We start from the raw sequence: 20,680 nt of genomic DNA, 5'->3' as shown, positions 1-20,680 counted from the left end.
TAGGTTTATTTGAACAGTGGAGAGACAGAATAACAACAAAAATCAAGAAAAACGCATGTCAAAAATGTTATAAATTGATTTGCATTTTAATGAGGGAAATAAGTATTTGACCCCCTCTCAATCAGAAAGATTTCTGGCTCCCAGGTGTCTTTTATACAGGTAACGAGCTGATATTAGGAGCACACTCTTAAAGGGAGTGCTCCTAATCTCAGCTTGTTACCTGTATAAAAGACACCTGTCCACAGAAGCAATCAATCAATCAGATTCCAAACTCTCCACCATGGCCAAGACCAAAGAGCTCTCCAAGGATGTCAGGGACAAGATTGTAGACCTACACAAGGCTGGAATGGGCTACAAGACCATCGCCAAGCAGCTTGGTGAGAAGGTGACAACAGTTGGTGCGATTATTCGCAAATGGAAGAAACACAAAAGAACTGTCAATCTCCCTCGGCCTAGGGCTCCATGCAAGATCTCACCTCGTGGAGTTGCAATGATCATGAGAACAGTAAAGAATCAGCCCAGAACTACACGGGAGGATCTTGTCAATGATCTCAAGGCAGCTGGGACCATAGTCACCAAGAAAACAATTGGTAACACACTACGCCGTGAAGGGCTGAAGTCCTGCAGCGCCCGCAAGGTCTCCCTGCTCAAGAAAGCACATATACATGCCCGTCTGAAGTTTGCCAATGAACATCTGAATGATTCAGAGGACAACTGGGTGAAAGTGTTGTGGTCAGATGAGACCAAAATGGAGCTCTTTGGCATCAACCCAACTCGCCGTGTTTGAAGGAGGAGGAATGCTGCCTATGACCCCAAGAACACCATCCCCACCGTCAAACATGAATGTGGAAACATTATGCTTTGGGGGTGTTTTTCTGCTAAGGGGACAGGACAACTTCACCGCATCAAAGGGAAGGGGCCATGTACTGTCAAATCTTGGGTGAGAACCTCCTTCCCTCAGCCAGGGCATTGAAAATGGGTCGTGGATGGGTATTCCAGCATGACAATGACCCAAAACACACGGCCAAGGCAACAAAGGAGTGGCTCAAGAAGAAGCCCATTAAGGTCCTGGCGTGGCCTAGCCAGTCTCCAGACCTTAATCCCATAGAAAATCTGTGGAGGGAGCTGAAGGTTCAAGTTGCCAAACGTCAGCCTCAAAACCTTAATGACTTGGAGAAGATCTGCAAAGAGGAGTGGGACAAAATCCCTCCTGAGATGTGTGCAAACCTGGTGGCCAACTACAAGAAACATCTGACCTCTGTGATTGCCAACAAGGGTTTTGCCACCAAGTCATGTTTTGCAGAGGGGTCAAATACTTGTTTCCCTCATTAAAATGCAAATCATTTTATTACATTTTTGACATTCGTTTTTCTGGATTTTTTTGTTGTTATGCTGTCTCTCCACTGTTCAAATAAACCTACCATTAAAACTATAGACAGATCATTTCTTTGTCAGTGGGCAAATGTACAAAATCATCAGGGGATCAAATACTTTTTTCCCCTCACTGTATGTTTTGATTTAGTTTGCACATGTTTTCCACTTTTGGATAAGGATGACAGCTCCACTTCTAAGAACTTCACCTTTGTAGTGACTTTTCAAATTACAAATGCATTGATCTTTAAGCACTTGATCCACTAGTCCAATTTCAACCACATCATGTGAGCTGTCACAATGTGTCAACAATATTATGTTACAAACTGTAATAGGCTGCTGCTAAAATGTAACTATTTTTAGACAGCTGGAATAGAACTTAAGTTAATTGCTTCAATTTTCAACTGGTTGTGATGTAGCCATGCATATTCTGGGGAATAGACTGGCCTCAGACTGTACAACAGAAATTAAAATGTTGTTGAATGTACATAAATATATGTGGCTTATGAGGAGAGAGAAAGATGTGAGTCAAATTTCAATATGAATATATTTGGAAACATGGGCTGATGGCTGGTGACACATGACTCTTTTTTTTTCCCACAAGGGGGTCTCGAGAACTAAAATTCCAAAGCATCATCCCCTGTACAGTAAAGGGCGTCCTATATAGGGAAAGTCAAAATGTCCCTCCAGGCGAAACAAGTCAGAGTCCTGGTCCTCAGAGACATGGAACAGCTGGGAAGGACACTCTTCCGCCTGGACCAAGGTACCTGGACATTATTTCCCGTTTATGCATGACTTAGGCTACCATGGGATTGACTTATTGAGAATGAGAATAACGTGGTATTTTAAGTGGTATTTAAATATGATACTGGTAGAAATATTTGCCAGTGTGCTATTTCTGTAGCTAGAACATGGGGATAGGGGAGTGTGGGTGCAGGCGGACATGTATACATGTCCTAGTCTTGTTGCGTTGCAGTTGTTTCTACATTTTGTTCTTTTGTTGTTGTTTTGTTGTGATGTGGGAGTTGTCATTTAGTTTATTATAGTCCAAATTATTGCATGGATTCAGACACCTTTTGTTCACCCAAGATTTCCATTATACGAAATCCAGCTACGTTTTCTAGATAGCACTCACACTATACATTGTGTCAAATAGCCACGTCCCAGCCATTCAGTCGTTTTAATTCTGTGTGATATCTGGTAATGTGGGACTATTATGAGATATATCCAACATAGTTTGCTTCTTTAAGAAAAGATTCTAGTTTAGAGGATTTGAATAACCTCTTTCATTGTCGATTCTTTTCATAAACCACAGCTACAGATGCACAGCAAAAACCGGATTGAACAAGTAGAGATCCAGTATCACTCAGAATCTCCCAGTTGAGCAACCGTGCAGGCTCAACCACACTTGATAAGGCAGCTGCTGCTGAGCTTATTAGCGGAACCTATTTTCAGATATCAGAAAGAATTCATTTAGTTACATGCACACTATAATATGATTATTGTGAATAGTCAGATTAATGTACAGTGAATTCCAAAAGTATTCAGACCCCTTGACTTTTTCTACATTTTGTTACATTACAGCCTTATTCTAAAATGGATTACATAGTTTTTTTCCCTCATCAATCTACACACAATACACCCTAATGACAAAGCAAAAACACGTTTTTAGAGGTTTTTGCTAATTTATTCAAAACTGAAATATCACATTTACATAAGTATTCAGACCCTTTACTCAGTACTTTGTTGAAGCATATTTGGCAGAGATTACAGCCTCGAGTCTTCTTGGGTATGACGCCACAAACTTGGCACACCTGTATTTGGGGAGTTTCTCCCAGTCCTCTCTGCAGATACGCTCAAGCTCTGTCAGGTTGGATGGGGAGCGTCGCTGCACAGCTATTTTCCGGTCTCCAGAGATGTTCGATCGGGTTCAAGTCCGGGCTCTGGCAGGGCCACTCAAGGACATTCAGAGACTTGTTCCGAAGCCACTCCTGCATTGTCTTGTCTGTGTGCTTAGGGTTATTGTCCTGTTGGAAGGTGAACCTTCGCTCCAGTCTGAGGTCCTGAGCACTCTGGAGCAGGTTTTCATCAAGGATCTCTCTGTTCTTTGCTCCGTAAAGGTCGGATTGGTAGAGTGCTGCAGAGATGGATGGCCTTCTGGAAGGTTCTCCCATCTCCATAGAGGAACTCTGGAGCTCTGTCAGAGTGACAATCGGGTTCTTTGTCATCTCCCTGACCAAGGCCCTTCTCCCCCGATTTCTCAGTTTGGCCGGGCGGCCAGCTCTAGGATGAGTCTTGGTGGTTCCAAACTTCTTCCATTTAAGAAGGATGGAGGCCACTGTGTTCTTGGGGACCTTCAATGCTGCAGAATTCCTTTGGTACCCTTCCCCTGATCTGTGCCTCGACACAATCCTCTGTTGGAGCTCTACGGACAATTCCTTCGACCTCATGGCTTGGTTTTTGCTCTGACATGCACTGTCAACTGTGGGACCTTATATAGACAGGCGTGTGCCTTTCTAAATCATGTCCATTCAATTGAATTTAGCACAGGTGGACTCCAATCAAGTTGTAGAAACATCTCAAGGATGATCAATGGAAACAGGATGCAGCTGAGCTCTCCTATCAAAGAGTCTGAATACTTCTGTAAATAAGTTATTTCTGTTTTTTCTTTTTAATAGATTTGCAAACATTTCTAAACCTGTTTTCGCTTTGTCATCATGGGTATTGTGTGTAGATTGATGAGGAACATTTTTTATTGAATCCATTTTAGAATAAGGCTGTAATGTAGCAAAATGTGGAAAAGGGGAAGGGGTCTGAATACTTTCCAAATGCTCTGTAATAGTTTGATTTAAATGTTTACATGCTTTGCAGAAATAACTGTTTTTGTAATAATTATTTTTTCATGGACACATCTGAAATCAGGCTACCTGTTTTATTTATTTCAACTTTTGGGGGAGGTAGATCAGCTTTAATATTGCAGAGAGATTGTGTCTTCCGTCAATGTAATTGTCTGCATAATTTCCAATCTCCCATACTTTTTTAGTAAATATATACAGTACCAGTCAAAAGTTTAGACACACCTACTCATTCAAGGTTTTTCTTTATTTTTTACTATTTTCTACATTGTAAAATAATAGTGAAGACATCAAAACTATGAAATAACACATATGGAATCATGTAGTAAACAATAAAGTGTTGAACACGTTTTTATATTTGAGATTTTTCAAAGTAGCCACCCTTTGCCTTGATGACAGCTTTGCACACTCTTGGCATTCTCTCAACCAACTTCAACTGGAATGTTTTTCCAACAGTCTTATTTCGTTTTTTTCCCTTCACTCTGTGGTCCTTCTCATCCCAAACCATCTCAATTGGGTTAAGGTCGGGCGATAGTGGAGGCCAAGTCATCTGATGCAGCACTCCATCACTCTCCTTCTTGGTCAAATAACCCTTACACAGACTGGAGGTGTGTTGGGTCATTGTCCTGTTGAAAAAAAAGATAGTCCCACGGCAAACCAGATGGGATGGTGTATTGCTACAGAATGCTGTGGTAGACATGCTGGTTAAGTGTGCCTTGAATTCTAAATAAATCACTGACGGTGTCACCAGCAAATCACCCCCACACATTACACCTCCTCCTCCATGCTTCATGGTGGGAACCACACACGCGACTGCACTTAGAGAAACTTTCACATTTCTTGAAATTTTCTGGATTGACTGACCTTCATGTCTTAAATTAATGATGGACTGTGGTTTCTCTTTGCTTATTTGAGCTGTTCTTGCCATAATATGGACTTAGTCTTTTACCAAATAGGGCTATCTTCTGTGTTCTACCCCTACCTTGTCCCAACACAACTGATTGCCTCAAACGCATAAAGAAGGAAAGAAATTCCACAAATTAACTTTAACAAGGCACTGCTGTTAATTGAAATGCATTCCAGGTGACTACCTCATGAAGCTGGTTGAGAGAATGCCAAGAGTGTGCAATGCTGTCATCAAGGCAAAAGGTGGCTACTTTGAATAATCTCAAAAATAAAATATATTTTGATTTGTTGAACACTTTTTTGTTTCTACATAATTCCATATGTGTTATTTCATAGTTTTGATGTCTTCACTATTATTCTACAATGTAGAAAATAGTAAAAATTATTTAAAAAACCTTGAATGAGTAGGTGTGTCCAAACTTTTGACTGGTACTGTATATAACATTCTATTGGTTTCAAGAATTTGATATAATAATTGCAATGGAAAAACTCTTAAGTTTTGAATCCAGAGCTGTTTTGTGAATCAGTTCATAAGCCATGTGCCATGGAATCGAAAATCTCTTCCCAACTGCAATCTAAGCTCAGCAATATCAGAAACGTCCATTTTTCAGGACCCTGTCTTTCAAAGGTAATTAGTAAAAATCCAAATAACTTCACAGATCTTCATTGTAAAGGGTTTAAACACTGTTTCCCCTGCTTGTTCAATATACCATAAACAGTGAATGAACATGCACCTGTGGAACGGTCGTTAAGACACTAACAGCTTACAGACGGTAGGCAATTAAGGTCACAGTTATGAAAACTTAGGACACTAAAGAGGCCTTTCTACTGACTCTGAAAAACACAAAAAGAAAGATGCCCAGGGTCCCTGCTCATCTGCGTGAACGTGCCTTAGGCATGCTGCAAGGAGGCATGAGGATTGCAGATGTGGCCAGGGCAATAAATTGCAATGTCCGTACTGTGAGACGCCTAAGATAGCGCTACAGGGAGACAGGACGGACAGCTGATCGTCCTTACAGTGGCAGACCACATGTAACAACACCTGCACAGGATCGGTACATCCGAACATCACACCTGCGGGACAGGTACAGGATGGCAACAGCAACTGCCTGAGTTACACCAGGAACGCACAATTCCTCCATCAGTTCTCAGACTGTCCGCAATAGGCTGAGGGAGGCTGGACTGAGGGCTTGTAGCCCTGTTCTAAGGCAGGTCCTCACCAGACATCACCGACAACAACGTCGCCTATGGGCACAAACCCACCTTCGCTGAAACAGACAGGACTGGCAAAGAGTGCTCTTCACTGACAAGTCATGGTTTTGTCTCACCCGGGATGATGGTCAGATTCGCGTTTATCATCGAAGGAATGAGGCCTGTACTCTGGAGTGGGATCGAGGTGGAGGGTCCGTCATGGTCTGGGGCGGTGTGACACAGCATCATCGGACTGAGCTTGTTGTCATTGCAGGCAATCTCAATGCTGTGCATTACAGGGAAGACATCCTCCTCCCTCATGTGGTACCCTTCCTGCAGGCTCATCCTGACATGACCCTCCAGCATGACAATGCCACCAGCCATATTGCTCGTTCTGTGCGTGATTTCCTGCAAGACAGGAGTGTCAGTGTTCTGCCATGGCCAGCCAAGAGCCCGGATCTCAATCCCATTGAGCATGTCTGGGACCTGTTGGATCGGAGGGTGAGGACTAGGGCCATTCCCCCCAGTAATGTCCGGGAACTTGCAGGTGCCTTGGTGGAAGAGTGGGGTAACATCTCACAGCAAGAACTGGCAAATCTGGTGCAGTCCATGAGGAGGAGATGCACTGCAGTACTTAATGCAGCTGGTGGCCACACCAGATACTGACTGTTACTTTTGATTTTGACCTCCCCTTTGTTCAGGGACACGTTATAAATTTCTGTTAGTCACATGTCTGTGGAACTTGTTCAGTTTATGTCTCAGTTGTTGAATCTTGTTATGTTCATACAAATATTTACACATGTTAAGTTTGCTGAAACATAAACACAGTTGACAGTGAGAGGACGTTTTTTTGCTGAGTTTGTGGCACAGCTGTCAATTTTTGGTCCTTAAATGGAACTTCTATACTTTTTTTATTAATCACAATTTTCTTTAGCCAGTTTTGGTCTTTAATGCAGGTCGGACAGACAAGTTCCTTACTTTCTCCCCCTTCCACTTGCCTCTTCCATTTTTGTGGAAATACTGCAATTAGTTGGTTGTAATTCTGAGTAAAGCAAACATTTCCATATATTTTTATTAGCTGCATATGTGATATCACTCCACCAGTCCTATTTATGATATAATTTACAAAGATCATACCTTTTTTATTTTTTATTCCCAAAATATAGTTTTTTTCATCAATTAGTATATTTGAGTTTAATCATATAATTTGTTGTAATATGGTATTCTGTCTTTTTCTGATTGATTCAACTGAAATTGCAACCAACTTTATATGGCTTATTTTAAAAATAGCGATATTTTGAAGATTGTTTCCTTTTCAAATAACTGAAAGTGAGAGGTTGTAATCTGAATAAAGGGAAAAAGGCCAAGTATAACTTTTTGTTTGACTGAAGCCTTAAAGTGAGATGTTTAATGCTTTAATATTTAATCATTTCTGCCCTCTAAAGTTATGTTGATTATAAATAGGCCCGTTTTATTTTGTCTGGCTTGCCCTTCCAAATAAAATGGCATATATTTTGCTCATATAATTTACAAAACAAGCCATTAGGTGTAAGCAAGCCCATAAGCAAATAGGTATACTGGGATATTGACTAAAGACTTAATGTGATCCAATACGTAATATAGTAAGTAAACTTATCATAATTTGGTTGTAATCCAGAGAGGTTCGAAAAGTATCTAGATCCTCTATAAGGCTGTGGAGGGATTCTAATTGTGATTTTAAAAGAAAACATGAATCATCAGTGTACAATGACACCTTTGTTTTTAAGCCACGGATTTCTAGGCCCTTGATATTGTTGTTGGATCTGATTTTAATGTAATCTGATTTAAGGTGTTGACATGTCCTAATAATTTGAAAGTTTGCTCAGAAAACCATGTGTTTTAATCAGCGTATGTTTACGTCGGTTATGCCCTTACACCGATTTAAGATAAGCAGAGTAAGGTGTTTACATGACTAATGCCATACTCGGCCTACTGCCATAATCAGTTTAATATAAAATGACTAGTGTGCATGTAAACGCACTAATTTGTTATTCCTATATCTATCTGTTAACTAATAGTCTAACCCGTTCGTAAAGAGTTGCAACATGGTAGGCTACCGTTGAATTCTCGCTAGCAGGCATCGTGTAACTACTAAAGACATGCTTCTATCCCCTTAACAGTGGCAACAGGGTTGGAGTGTTATGGTCTGGGTTTCAAAACAGGCCTGGTGGCAACTAGACTTTAAGGGGTGGTTTCCACAGATGAAGCTAAATACTGGAGCGATTTAAGCAGAGGAATGTATCATATAGATGTATTGTATCCTCAGGCCTTGTTTGTACCATATGTTTCTTCTAAGGCTTTGAGCTCCAGTTCCGTCTGGGCCCTACTCTCCAGGGGAAACATGTGCATGTGCAGACTAACTACCCCGCCCCAGGGGAACACTTTGACCGTCACACCTTCCGGGCCCTGGACTGGCACAACCCCACGGGAAGAGAGGACGACTCTGACAAGTTCTGCACCCTAGACCTACAGATCGCTGGATCGTACCAATACAACTTTGGTCACGGGTGAGACACTATTGTGATACAGACTACATGTAGTATTCACATTCCATTTCTATACGAGACAGGACATCACTAGGCAACTCGTTGGAGCTTCATGTTTTAACTAAATATTCAACATGTTTTCACCCCCCCAGCTGCGAGGAGAAGTCAGGCGGTGGCTACGTGGTGGTGGACCCAGTGCTGCGTGCCGGAGCTGACAACCACCACGTCCATCTGGATTGTATCACCATCCAGACCTACTTGTCCAAATGCCTCGGACACCTGGATGACTGGCCAGACAGACTGAGGGTGGCTAAGGAGTCCGGTGAGAGAGCAGGGGACAGGGGTCCATCCTTATGCAAGCCTGCCTTTACCTGTAGTGTCCTTTTGAAGGCTAGTCTGTGTAGGTCTTTAATTGTTCCAACCCCAGACTTTAATACCCGATTCAATTGATCAACTAGTCATCAACTAAATTAGGTGGGTCAGGTGTGTAATGCCTGCACACACGGCGGTCTTCCAGGATCAAGAGCGAAGAATACTATTTTAGTGCATTGTCTCACCTGGAATTTTGAATCCCATGTAATCACAATGAACAGGGTTAGTCTAATTTCTTAGGTCACGTATGGACAGCAGTGTAGTTCAAGGTCCCAAGCCAATGTTTACACTACATTTCACCTTGTCATTCTGCAATATCCCATTCTTGAAAGAGGGCTAGGTTAATCATCAACTTGCTGGCGGGTTACGAAATGCATACATCTAGTAAGTGACAGAAGTAACATAAATGATGCCGTGTGATAGACAGTATTCCCTGTGTCGTTTGTATGAAACTAAGCATGTATGTGAATAAAGAACATTCAGCTAATTTCTTCGAATATGTCTTATAATATCTTATAACATGTTATTTCTTATAGTACTCATTTATTACATTGTTTGTTTCCCAGGCTACAACATGATCCACTTTACGCCTCTGCAGACGCTCGGTAAATCTCGGTCCTGCTACTCCCTAGCTGACCAACTAAGCCTGAACCCAGAGTTTTCGCCACCGGGAAAGAACTACACCTGGACAGATGTGGGAGAGCTGGTGCAGAAACTGAAGAAAGAGTGGAACATGATCTGTATCACTGATGTGGTCTACAATCACACAGGTGTGTCGGGGGAGGGGCTTTACGTGTGTGTTTGCGGGAGAGCATGGACGTGTGTGTGTGTGTGTGTGTGTGTGTGTGTGGTGGTGGGATGGGGCGTGAACATGGGTGTGCGTCTCCCTCTCCTTGGTTGAACGACTAGCTGCCCAGTAGATTACAGCAGTCTGTTACAATGTGGCCATATGTAAAGAGCAGTTAGTTCAGGGAAAAATAACCAGGGTTTGTCAGCGAGCCAGACAGGTCTCACAATTCATAGTTTAGTAGTCACCCCTAAGAACCCTCTACATGTACAACATTTATAAACTCCCACTCTAGGGAATGTAGGAGAATGATTATTTGGGGGGAGGGGTGTTATCTGTATAGTGTCATGTGTTGACTAAGTTGCCATAGCAGAACTCCTAATATCACAATGGGTGTGTGCATACTGCATGCCTCTGACTGAATATAGACTATGGAAAGGCCACTATTGAAAGGCCACAGTCGCAAAAAAATTGTCCTAGGATCTAGTGCGAGCTTTAAAGATGAGTGCCATGTTAAAAATACCCTCCCTAGATAATTCTGCACAACTTAGTTATGGATGAACTTCAACCTAGCCACTGTGTGCAGCTCTGAAGTCAAGCTGTTGCATAGCAGTTCAGGCAGACACTATGTGGAGTCTTTGTGACTAGCATGCTAAACTAAAAAGGGAGAATGAAATCATTGACTAATTCTCTAATTGATTAGATGTGTTTTGAATAGAACCTGCGTCAAAGGGACTCATTGCCATTGGTTCAGAATTGGTTTATTTTGTCCTCAGTTCTTGAGTGCAGTGCTTGTATGGAGGTAGTTGAGTTGTTTTTCTATTGTCTACTTGTTCCTGTTTAGTGCAGTTACTTACCCTTTTTGGTTTGCAAGTTTATCTAATGAGGGTCATTTATTATAGTGCAGTGTAGTTAGCCTGCTTAAAAAAAAAACCTAGATAAGGCTTGGAGAGCATAAAGGCTTGAAAACTGAATTCTCTGGCCCAGGCCCAGTATTGTAAAAGGTTGGATGGTCAGAGAAACCTTATCTCCATGGCAGCTTAAAGGCCATGTGCTAGCTGACACCCAACCTGGGCTGGCTACTGGTCTGCTCTGTGATCAGTGCAGCTCATGGTGAACCAATGGGTGTGCTCTGCTGTTACTTAATGTAACATTACGAAATAAGTAATAGTTACCTTTGTTAGATTTCCCCTTTTCTGTCATATGTGCTCATATCATAAGCAGGCACACACTATGGTTAGAATGCTTTTCGTACTCACAACCCTGGCTCGAATCTTATTCAATATTATTCACAGCTGTAATGGCCTCCAAAGGTGCTTCGAACAAGTATTAACTCTGGGGTGTGAAGACATACGCAATCAAGACAATTTTACATTTTTTTTAATTAATTTGGAAACATTTCTATACTTTTTTACACTTTGAAAATGTGGAGTAGGTTGTGTACATTTGTAGGAAAAAAATGAAATGAATCCCCTTTTTTGGGGCTCCCGAGTCCCGCAGCAGTCTAAGGCACTGTATCTCAGTGCACTACAGTTCCTGGTTCGAATCCAGGCTGAATCACATCTGGTTGTGATTGGGAGTCCCATAGGGCAGCGCACATTTGGCCGTCATTGTAAATAAGAATTTGTTCTTAACTGACTTGCCTACTTAAATAAAGGTTAAATAATTAAAAAATATATATTTAATTTTAAGGCAGCAAAATGTGAAGACTGTGCAAGGGGTGTGTAGACTCACTGTACACTGTACAACGGCCATTTTAGTCATATGCCCAACGATTATCCTACCACTGACAGAAGGTTAGCTTTTACATCATCAGGGAGTGTCTGCTTAGGGAGAGTCCATTAACCTTCATTGACCTCTGTATTAACCACTGTAATATTCCTTGGCAAAAGGCCTCAATGTCCTCCATAACATTTAGGATGTCTGTGTGGTAACTCTTGCATTGTCCCCTTCCATGTGCAGCCGCCAACAGCCCATGGATCAAGGAGTACCCTGAGTGTGGCTACAACCTGGTCAACTCCCCCCACCTGAGGCCAGCCTGGGTCCTGGACCGGGCCATATGGCACATGACCTGCAACATGGCTGATGCCAAGTACGCTGCTAACGGCCTTCCCGCCCAGGTCCAGAATGAGGGGCACCTGAATGTGAGTGTCTAAAGGTCACTTTCACAGCTAGGGTTGCAACATTCCCAGAAACCTTCCTAAAATTCAATTTTTTCTGAAAATCCTCAAACCGGGAACTTAAGGAAAGTTTATGGAATTTTGTAACCCTCTGGGTCCAGAGTTTTTCCTGGTCATGCCATGATGTGGTCAGGAAAAACTCAGGGCCTTACACATATCACCTTATTAGGTTTGTCTTGATGAAATTGTGAGCTCCGTTTGTGAAGAGCTGAACCTTGAACCGTTTCTGCATATTTTTCTCTCTCTCAGGCAATCCGCGATGTTCTGTGGGGGCAGGTCTTCCCCAAGATCAAGCTGTGGGAGTTCTTCCAGGTCAGAATCGAAAGCGCTGTGGAGGAGTTCAGGGACCTGCTCGTAGATGGTGAGAGCATTCAACTGAGCGCTCTACTGTACTGTTCTGTCTTTCTGTTCATGACATCTGCTGTTCATTATAATAACTAGGGTGTATTCGGAAAGAACCAAACAGAAGCAAAGAGGCCGAAACAGGGAGGGACTTGTCCAATAAGAAACTCTCGCTTTCGTTGCAAAAAGTTTTCCGGCGTGCACTAATGAATACACCTCTGTGTTATAAACCCCTAATGCCAGAGGGTTGTGCGAAAGAGTATCCGTCTCCCCTTCTCATGAACTCCACCTGTCCAAACAGTGACCGTGTATGGATTCGCACGAGAAGTAGATCCAAGTCACAGTCAAACAGGCACCTACCTCCACCTCAATGAGAGTTTGTCCATGTCTGATGTGAAACAAAAGGAGTCAATAAAAAAGAAAAGCACGTCAATGGGATTTTTTTGTTGTTGAATTTATCATCATCCAATTTTTATTTGAAGATGAATTTTGGCAGCTACAGTACATGCTACCAAATCCACCACCCTTGTCAATCAGAGAAATGATGTGTGTTGGTATTGATTCATTAATTGAATGGATTGTGGTATTATGTGGTTGTAATCAGGAGAGAATCCAGACCAGAAGAAGACCGGGGGTAAACAGGGACTGAAGATCATTCAAGACCCCAAGTTCAGACGCTTCGGAAACGAAGTGGACATGGACTCTGCCCTGGAGACCTTTGTGCCTCACAGGTAAGTACATTGAAATTCCAATTTCCTCAATGCTTCAGTTTGCAATTGACCCCAACCCTGATGTGTGTTTGGTACTTTATAAGTGTGTGTGCTGTCTAGTTCAGCAGTGTCAAACCTATTTTGCCCCATGGGACACATTTAGTCTTCAACGAGGTACGGAGGGCCGCACAATGTTTTTCAAATATTTCCTTGCTGTCAAAATGTGCAGAAAACAGTCCTGTAGCTATAGTTTTTTGAATTTTCAGTGCTCCTTGACTGTCTAGCTTTTATTAGGGTGATTGTTAACAAGCTGGACAGAGTGAAGAGACTGTATAAATGTAGGTCCATTATCATGTCTACTCAGTTTCCATTTAGTTTTAGTCATTTCAAAAGAAAGAGAAAAAAAACAACGAAAAAGGGTTTTACTCAAACCACCGCGTTGATTAGGCTCGCGGGCCGGATCCGGACTGCGGGCCTTATGTTTGACACCTCAGACTCTAGTTACTTGGATTGACAACGTTGATGATCCTGACTTTACATCAGTTCATTGAGTGGATTCTGAATCAACCCCCAAATCTTAAACCAAGTCTCATTCTGCACATGTCAATCCTTTCCCTGTCCAGCCACAGTACACAAGCCATTCTGGAGGCCTGTAACAGGCTGTGGGGGAGACTTGAGGAGATCAATAAAGAACAGTACCAGCAGATGATACACCACCAGGAGAAGGTAGGTACCCCCCCCCCCCACACATCAGTAGCTTTGGTATGCTCCATATGCATGTCTGGATAATGTAGTCCATCCATTTTACAATTCTTTGTTCTGCTTCGTTTTTCCTACTCAGGCCACTAACTGCATTGTGGGAAATGTAGTTTATGAGCGCCTTGCTGACCATGGACCCAAACTGGGCCCCGTCACCAGGAAAGACCCTATTGTTCCCAGGTAGGCCAGTGGTCGGGTCGGGGGAACTGCAGTGGGGTTGTTAAAAAAAATATAAATATATATATATATATATATATATATATAGCCAAATTCTGGCTGAAAATATGGGGTCCTCGCTGAAAAAGTTTGAATGCCACTGAGGTAGGCTGTGTGCTGACTGTATGTAGATGTTAAAATGTTTCATGACCTAGTTTATTTCACTCACATTAATATAAAAAACTGCTTTAGAAACAAGGTCGACAGTATTATGACTGTAATGTTGAAGAGGCAGATTAACTTTATCATGCTAAACTTATTTCAACAGGAGTTCCCTCCTCAGGGCCGAAGCAGTAATGCACATGCAAATACAATCCATTGTTTTCACGTTTCATTATGGTTCCAAGTCAATAAATGTGTGTGTGTGTTGACAGATACTTTACCTTTCCGTTCGAGGAGACGAGCCTGGAGGATGACCTGAAGATGATGGACCAGCCAGACAAGGCCTGTCACTTCCTGGCTCACAACGGCTGGGTGATGGGAGACGACCCTCTTAGAAACTTTGCTGAGCCTGGTTTGCACTTTTTATTTGACATTCATTCACTTCTCACAAATTGTACGCGACTGGCACTTAGGGCAGCAACAAAAGTATCTCCACTTCTGGCAGTCTTTGACTGACTTATCCACTGTGCCCCAGCTCTGAGGATGTTGGTGCTTAGTAAATTTGTTTTGACATTATAATCATTTAAAAAGATGCTCTTATCCAGATCAACTTACAATATGTGCTTTCAGCTAAGGAAGATGATAATACCTTACACTCACTTATTTCATCAGGGCAAAGATCAGTGTGTCTCTATGGGTCATTGGCACCCAAACAGTCTGGAGATGCATGATCCAGTCACTCTCAACTGCTATCTTACCATGTGTAGCCTAAGTGATATAGAATGCTTAGTTTAGACTTCAGAGAGTCACTCGGGGAGGCTCCCAAGTGGCGCAGCGGTCTAAGGCACTGCATCTCAGTTCCTAGAGGCGTCGATACAGACCCTGGTTCGATCCTGGGCTGTATCACAACCGGCCGTGATTGGGAGTCCCATAGAGTCGGCTCACAATTGGCCCAGCGTGATTAGGGTTTGGCCTGGGTAGGCCATCATTGTAAATAAGAATTTGTTATTAACTGACTTGCCTAGTTTAATAAAGTTTAAATACTTTTTTTTTTAAAGCTGGAAATAGCAATGCCATTCCAGTGGTAACCTAATCATTCCACAAGGGGGAGCCAGTGTTATGTAAATATCATTCCCAGTGTTACTAAAGACCCAGTCCCTGAGAACGTCAAGAAACGAATGCCTCTTCGTCTTTCCAGGCTCCAACGTGTACATCAGGAGAGAGCTGATCTGCTGGGGCGACAGCGTCAAGCTTCGCTATGGCGACAAGCCCGACGACTGCCCCTACCTGTGGGCCCACATGCAGAAGTACACAGAGATCACAGCCAAGCACTTCGCGGGAGTCCGCCTGGACAACTGTCACTCCACCCCCCTGCACGTGGCTGAGGTACATTCCATTCAGTCTGAGCCATTTTAGTTTGTTATTACAATCCGTGTAGCCCATACCATACCCCTCTCTATGAAACACAGCGTTACTGCATGTAAGTATCCTCCAAGGTAACAATTGATACACTTGATGTATGAATAAAGTTAGTGATCATTTGCTGTAAAGGGACGAAACAATGTCATTACTGAAACCACTCTCCTTCCGTAGCACATGCTGGCAGCAGCCAGGGCGGTCAGGCCCAACCTGTATGTGATCGCGGAGCTCTTTACAGGCAGCGAGCTCATTGATAATGTGTTTGTTAACCGCCTGGGGATAACCAGTCTTGTCAGAGGTACCCGGATGTTAACATGTAGTAGACAAAGCACTGGAGTGGTGGGGGTTAAACCCTAGGTTACACTTTATTTGACATATCTGGTGTTTACTGACTAACATTGAAAATGTGTATTTAAACCACGTCATAATTACATTTTTGTATAATCTGTTACCCGTTTCTTCAATGTAAGTACCAGAAAGTATCGTTGGTTACCACATCATTTTTGAGTAAACGCCAAGTACCATATTAGGACTGTAAAATAAAGTGTTACCAAACATGTTTTGCTTTGGCATGACACTAAATCTCTGTTTTTGTCTCTTTCTGCATGTCTCTCTCACTACATCTCTTACTCCCATTTACAACCCTTCATTCATCATTCCTGATACTTCACATACTATTGCTCTGTCTGATTAACATTTTTGCATTAAACATATCACCTGTCGTTTACTTCCTGGTCTAAACACCTCATTGACCTTTTGACCTTTATAATTGGTTGTTTTCCTCAACCCTTTGTCGGTCCTCTTCTCATTTTCTGTCTCTTTGTTTGGTCTCTGTTTTGGGTTTTGGCATGTTTTCTTTTGCACTTTGACTCCTCCCCCATCCATCACTCCTCCATACTAACCTCCTCTCCTGTTTAGCTTTGCCGCCGCCCTGCATTTCTACTTCGTCTTCCTTATCCCTCATCCATCCTTTCTCTCCCTCCCTCCCTCCCTCAATCTAACCCTATACCCCCTCCTTCCCCTCTTTCCACCCTCTCTCTGTGATTTAACCCCTTGTTGACTGGCCTGTGGATGTGGACATGTAGTACATGTTGGACGTGGCTCGTGTGGCGATGCCCAGTCTGTATGTGGTGGCTGAGCTGTTCACGGGCAGCGAGGACCTGGACAATGTCTTTGTAAATAAGCTAGGCATTACCTCACTCATCAGAGGTAGGACTACACACCGCTAGTCTGGTCCCAGATCTGGTTTGGTCAGCCTTGCCAACTCCTTTGGTCGTTGTCATGAATGACCATAGGAGTTTGTGAGACACCACAAACAGATCTGAGACCAGGTTAATGCATCACTGCATCTTTGAAGGAAAAATGGCATAAACGGGCATTCTCGAGTCCTGCATGTTGGCATCGTATGTGTTTGAAAAGACGACAAAGTAATACAGTGGGATAACTGTACATCCCTTCTTCACCTCTCTTTCCCTCTACCTGGTCCCTCCAGAGGCAATGAGTGCAGGGGACAGTCACGAGGAGGGCAGGCTGGTGTACAGGTACGGAGGGGAGCCCGTCGGAGCCTTTGTCCAGCCCAGCCTCCGGCCCTTGGTGCCCAGCATCGCCCACGCCATGTTCCTGGATGTCACCCACGACAACGAGTGCCCCATCCAGGTACCTTATTCTTTAGTGCCCTATTTAGGTAGCCTATTCATGAATTTCACTATTCGGGTACAGCACAGCATTATAGTGGCCATTGCTAGTTCATTGCTGTAAAACATATCTAGGCAATGTTTCAGTATGCAGACTAGCTAGCATACTACCTAGAATGAAGCAAATATACTGGCCGTGCATTCTAAGTGATATGCTAGTATGTACATTGAAACATATTGTTAAACGATATAGGGGCTTCACACTGTTCAGAACCTGGTTGATTTCAGTATGAACTTTGGGTTCAAATCCAGTGCTATATGAAACTCCAGTGAGACAGGGGGAGCTGTCTCCCTGTTCACTAAAACGGGAACATTGCCCCCCCCCCAGTAAAAGAAAAAAAAAGGAGAGCTCCACAAACCTGGTTGTGTCAATTCCGTTCGTTGTTGTCTATGTTCCAGCTCCGCTCTGCATACGACTCGCTCCCCAGCTCTGCCATCGTCTCAATGGCCTGCTGTTGCTCTGGCAGCACCAGGGGATATGATGAGATGGTCCCCCACCAGGTAACACACAGACACACGCAAACACACATACACACTCACACCTTTTCTCTGTCATGAGAGTATAATGACTTTTGTCTTGATATTTGCATATGTTAATTGCATATACACCACTATAGCATCACCATATATATCTCAAATCACTTTAAAGGGTCATTTCGAAAAATGTCATCTTCATATTCATCATCTCCAGTATGTGAAAATGGTGTGTTTCTATATTTTGCAGTAAAAAAATAGAGAAAGTGTTGACAATGACATCGTTAACCAATTAGTAGACAATTATTAAGCAATACCTTACTCACAATTGGTCAAAATCACACAATGCACACCGATGATGTTGTTGGAAACACTTACCTTCCTCTATCTTTTTTTACTACAAAACATAGAAACGCACCATTTTCACATAATGTTGATGTTGGGGTGGTGCTGGAGATGAAAAATGGTGAAGTTTCCCTTTAAGTATAAAGCCAAAGGAAAGTTTAGAATGATAGTAGGTACTATAGTAGTATTGTACAGTAAATAGCCATGGAGAATGAATGACTAAGCTGTTTAGTAACCATCTCCTCTGCGTGTCTGCCTGTAGATCTCAGTGGTGAAGGAGGAGCGTTTCTACCCCAAGTGGAACCCTGACGCCAAGGCCTCGTCCCCCGGTGAGGTCAACCTGAAGACGGGTATTATCGCCGGCAAGCTGGCCCTCAACAAAATGCACCAGGATCTGGCCTCCAAGGGCTTTAACCAGGTGGGTGTGTGGAGGAGTAAACGAAAACTGAAATGAAAACTAATCATGAAAAAACGAGTTAGTAAACTGAAATTAAATAATTAGCAAACAAAAATCGAATGGGGGTTTCTAGCTTTTTTTTTCTCTAATTGGGTTGTCAGGCTTCTGAATCTAGTGTGGTGACTCAGCGAGATGACATTGTCATGAATGGCACCGCAGATGTTGATCGCGTTCCCCTGCTTAGTCGGTGCATGCATCAGTAAATGGTTTTGTGCCACGTCATCGACTGTGCAGTCGGGAACAAAATTGCTATAACATGTCAGTCGTGTTCCTCTGCTCAGACATTTCTAATGCATGCCAGATCTTACAACTCCCAAATAAGTATTTTACGTATCAGTTAACCACTTTATGTTATAGCAGTCTGGTGTCCGACTGCACGGTCAATGACATGGCACGCAACCATTGGTTGATGCATGCAATGTCTGAGCAGGGTAACGTGACCATGATGTGGTTAAAAGGTACGTAAAACACCCGTCTGGGTGTTGTAAGATCGGTCAGGTGTCCGCAACGTCTGAGCAGAGAAACGCACCCATTGAGATGAGCGCGATGCAAGACTTTGCTACTATGGGTACACTCGCAATGGCCACCAGTCCACCCATTATGCCTTCATTGACTTGAATGTATCAGGCTCCCGAGTGGCTCAGCAGTCTAAGGCACTGAATCTCAGTGCTCGAGGCGTCACTACAGACCCTGGTTCAATTCCAGGCTATATCACAACCGACCGGGATTGGTAGTCCCATAGGGCGGCGCACAATTGGCCCAGCGTCGTTAGGGTTTGGCCGGGGTAGGCCGTCATTATAAATAATAATTTGTTCTTAACTGACTTGCCTAGTTAAATAAAATGAAAATGGGGATGCTCGTTCTATTCATTATATTTCTATGGCAGCACATGCAGTCAGGAGTGAAGGAGAGGATAAAATGTCTGTCTTTTTTGCTATTCGAACGGTATTTACATTGAGCTCGGTCATTTGGCTGGCCAATTACCATCATCCAAAATGCCACGACCGTCACAGCCCTACTTTAAACCTAATCTAACCAATCACATAACTCATCACCTTATGTATTACTGCCCCACAGTAGCTTGAAGTGACATCCCCAAAAACAGAAACTATCCAACACATAAATGGCTGTTAGCCTCCCACACACAGGTTACTTTTTGTCCCCAACACTGAAACTAAATAATATAAAAACAAAATAGAAATGCCTCCCAAAAGACACGTTTGTTATTTTATTTCGGTTTACTAAATAGTCTTTTCATGATTATTTTTAGTTTCCTTTTTCTATAATAACCTTGGTGAATGTATACATGTATTTGCATGATAAGAGTTATGTGTAACAGTGCTTGTTATTTCCTCTGTTCCCTTCCTAGGTGTACGTGGACCAGGTGGACGAGGACGTTGTGGCGGTGACACGTCACTGTCCCAGCACACACCAGTCTGTGGTCGCCGTGTGTCGCACTGCCTTCCACAATCCCAAACACCACCAGTATAGGAAGGAGGTTCCACCCATGTTCATCCCTGGTATGATGCTTCACTGTTACCATAAACAGGACACGACCATCCATAGAAATACAATAATACTAGAGTGGCCTATGTCATTCATCTTCGTAACTTTAGAATGTGCTGATAATGGCAGACATCTTGGTCAGGGATCAGTTCCTAACCAGTATTGTTGGAACAAATGGCAAGAGAGGCACAGGAGATGACTTGAGAACACTACTGACCTGGATGCAGGACCTACTATTTTAACACAATCAACTTAATCTCTCTCCGTCTTCAGGTAAAATTGATGAGGTGGTTCTTGAGGCGCGTGTCATCGACAGGCAAGCCGGCACCTACAAGAAATGTGAGAAGTACATTAACGGCATGCCGGAGTACACTGTGGAGATTAAGGAGCACATCCAGGTAAGGTGACGCCGGGGAACGTGGGTAATTACAGTTGTTTAGGCCCCCTGTCACAATGGGCTTGAGATGTA

General features: G+C 43.0%; 1 protein-coding gene across 3 annotated transcripts in view; it reads left to right on the top strand.

The window, feature by feature from the left end:
* The window catches only part of LOC106568905 (glycogen debranching enzyme), a 39,605-nt gene that overhangs the window by 2,593 nt on the left and 16,332 nt on the right, over nucleotides 1-20,680 (top strand). For 2 of the 3 annotated variants that reach the window (XM_014139697.2, XM_014139698.2), the window contains exons 2-18: nucleotides 1,976-2,134; nucleotides 8,659-8,869; nucleotides 9,001-9,170; nucleotides 9,787-9,990; nucleotides 11,970-12,151; nucleotides 12,437-12,548; nucleotides 13,134-13,260; nucleotides 13,863-13,965; nucleotides 14,081-14,178; nucleotides 14,589-14,728; nucleotides 15,515-15,702; nucleotides 15,910-16,033; nucleotides 17,228-17,391; nucleotides 17,829-17,930; nucleotides 18,511-18,666; nucleotides 20,075-20,225; nucleotides 20,485-20,609. In XM_014139697.2, the coding sequence (XP_013995172.2) occupies nucleotides 2,050-2,134; nucleotides 8,659-8,869; nucleotides 9,001-9,170; nucleotides 9,787-9,990; nucleotides 11,970-12,151; nucleotides 12,437-12,548; nucleotides 13,134-13,260; nucleotides 13,863-13,965; nucleotides 14,081-14,178; nucleotides 14,589-14,728; nucleotides 15,515-15,702; nucleotides 15,910-16,033; nucleotides 17,228-17,391; nucleotides 17,829-17,930; nucleotides 18,511-18,666; nucleotides 20,075-20,225; nucleotides 20,485-20,609 (2,442 nt within the window). In that variant the 5' untranslated portion in view covers nucleotides 1,976-2,049. Of the gene's footprint in view, nucleotides 1-1,975; nucleotides 2,135-8,658; nucleotides 8,870-9,000; nucleotides 9,171-9,786; nucleotides 9,991-11,969; nucleotides 12,152-12,436; nucleotides 12,549-13,133; nucleotides 13,261-13,862; nucleotides 13,966-14,080; nucleotides 14,179-14,588; nucleotides 14,729-15,514; nucleotides 15,703-15,909; nucleotides 16,034-16,820; nucleotides 16,945-17,227; nucleotides 17,392-17,828; nucleotides 17,931-18,510; nucleotides 18,667-20,074; nucleotides 20,226-20,484; nucleotides 20,610-20,680 lie in introns of all 3 variants that reach the window. The other variant, XM_014139701.2, reaches the window with a different exon arrangement.

This window comes from Salmo salar, chromosome ssa14, assembly GCF_905237065.1.
Source record: "Salmo salar chromosome ssa14, Ssal_v3.1, whole genome shotgun sequence".
NCBI classification, from domain to species: Eukaryota; Metazoa; Chordata; class Actinopteri; order Salmoniformes; family Salmonidae; genus Salmo; species Salmo salar.
Note: the sequence above shows the minus strand (reverse complement) of the source record. Positions and strands in the feature narration are given on the sequence as shown.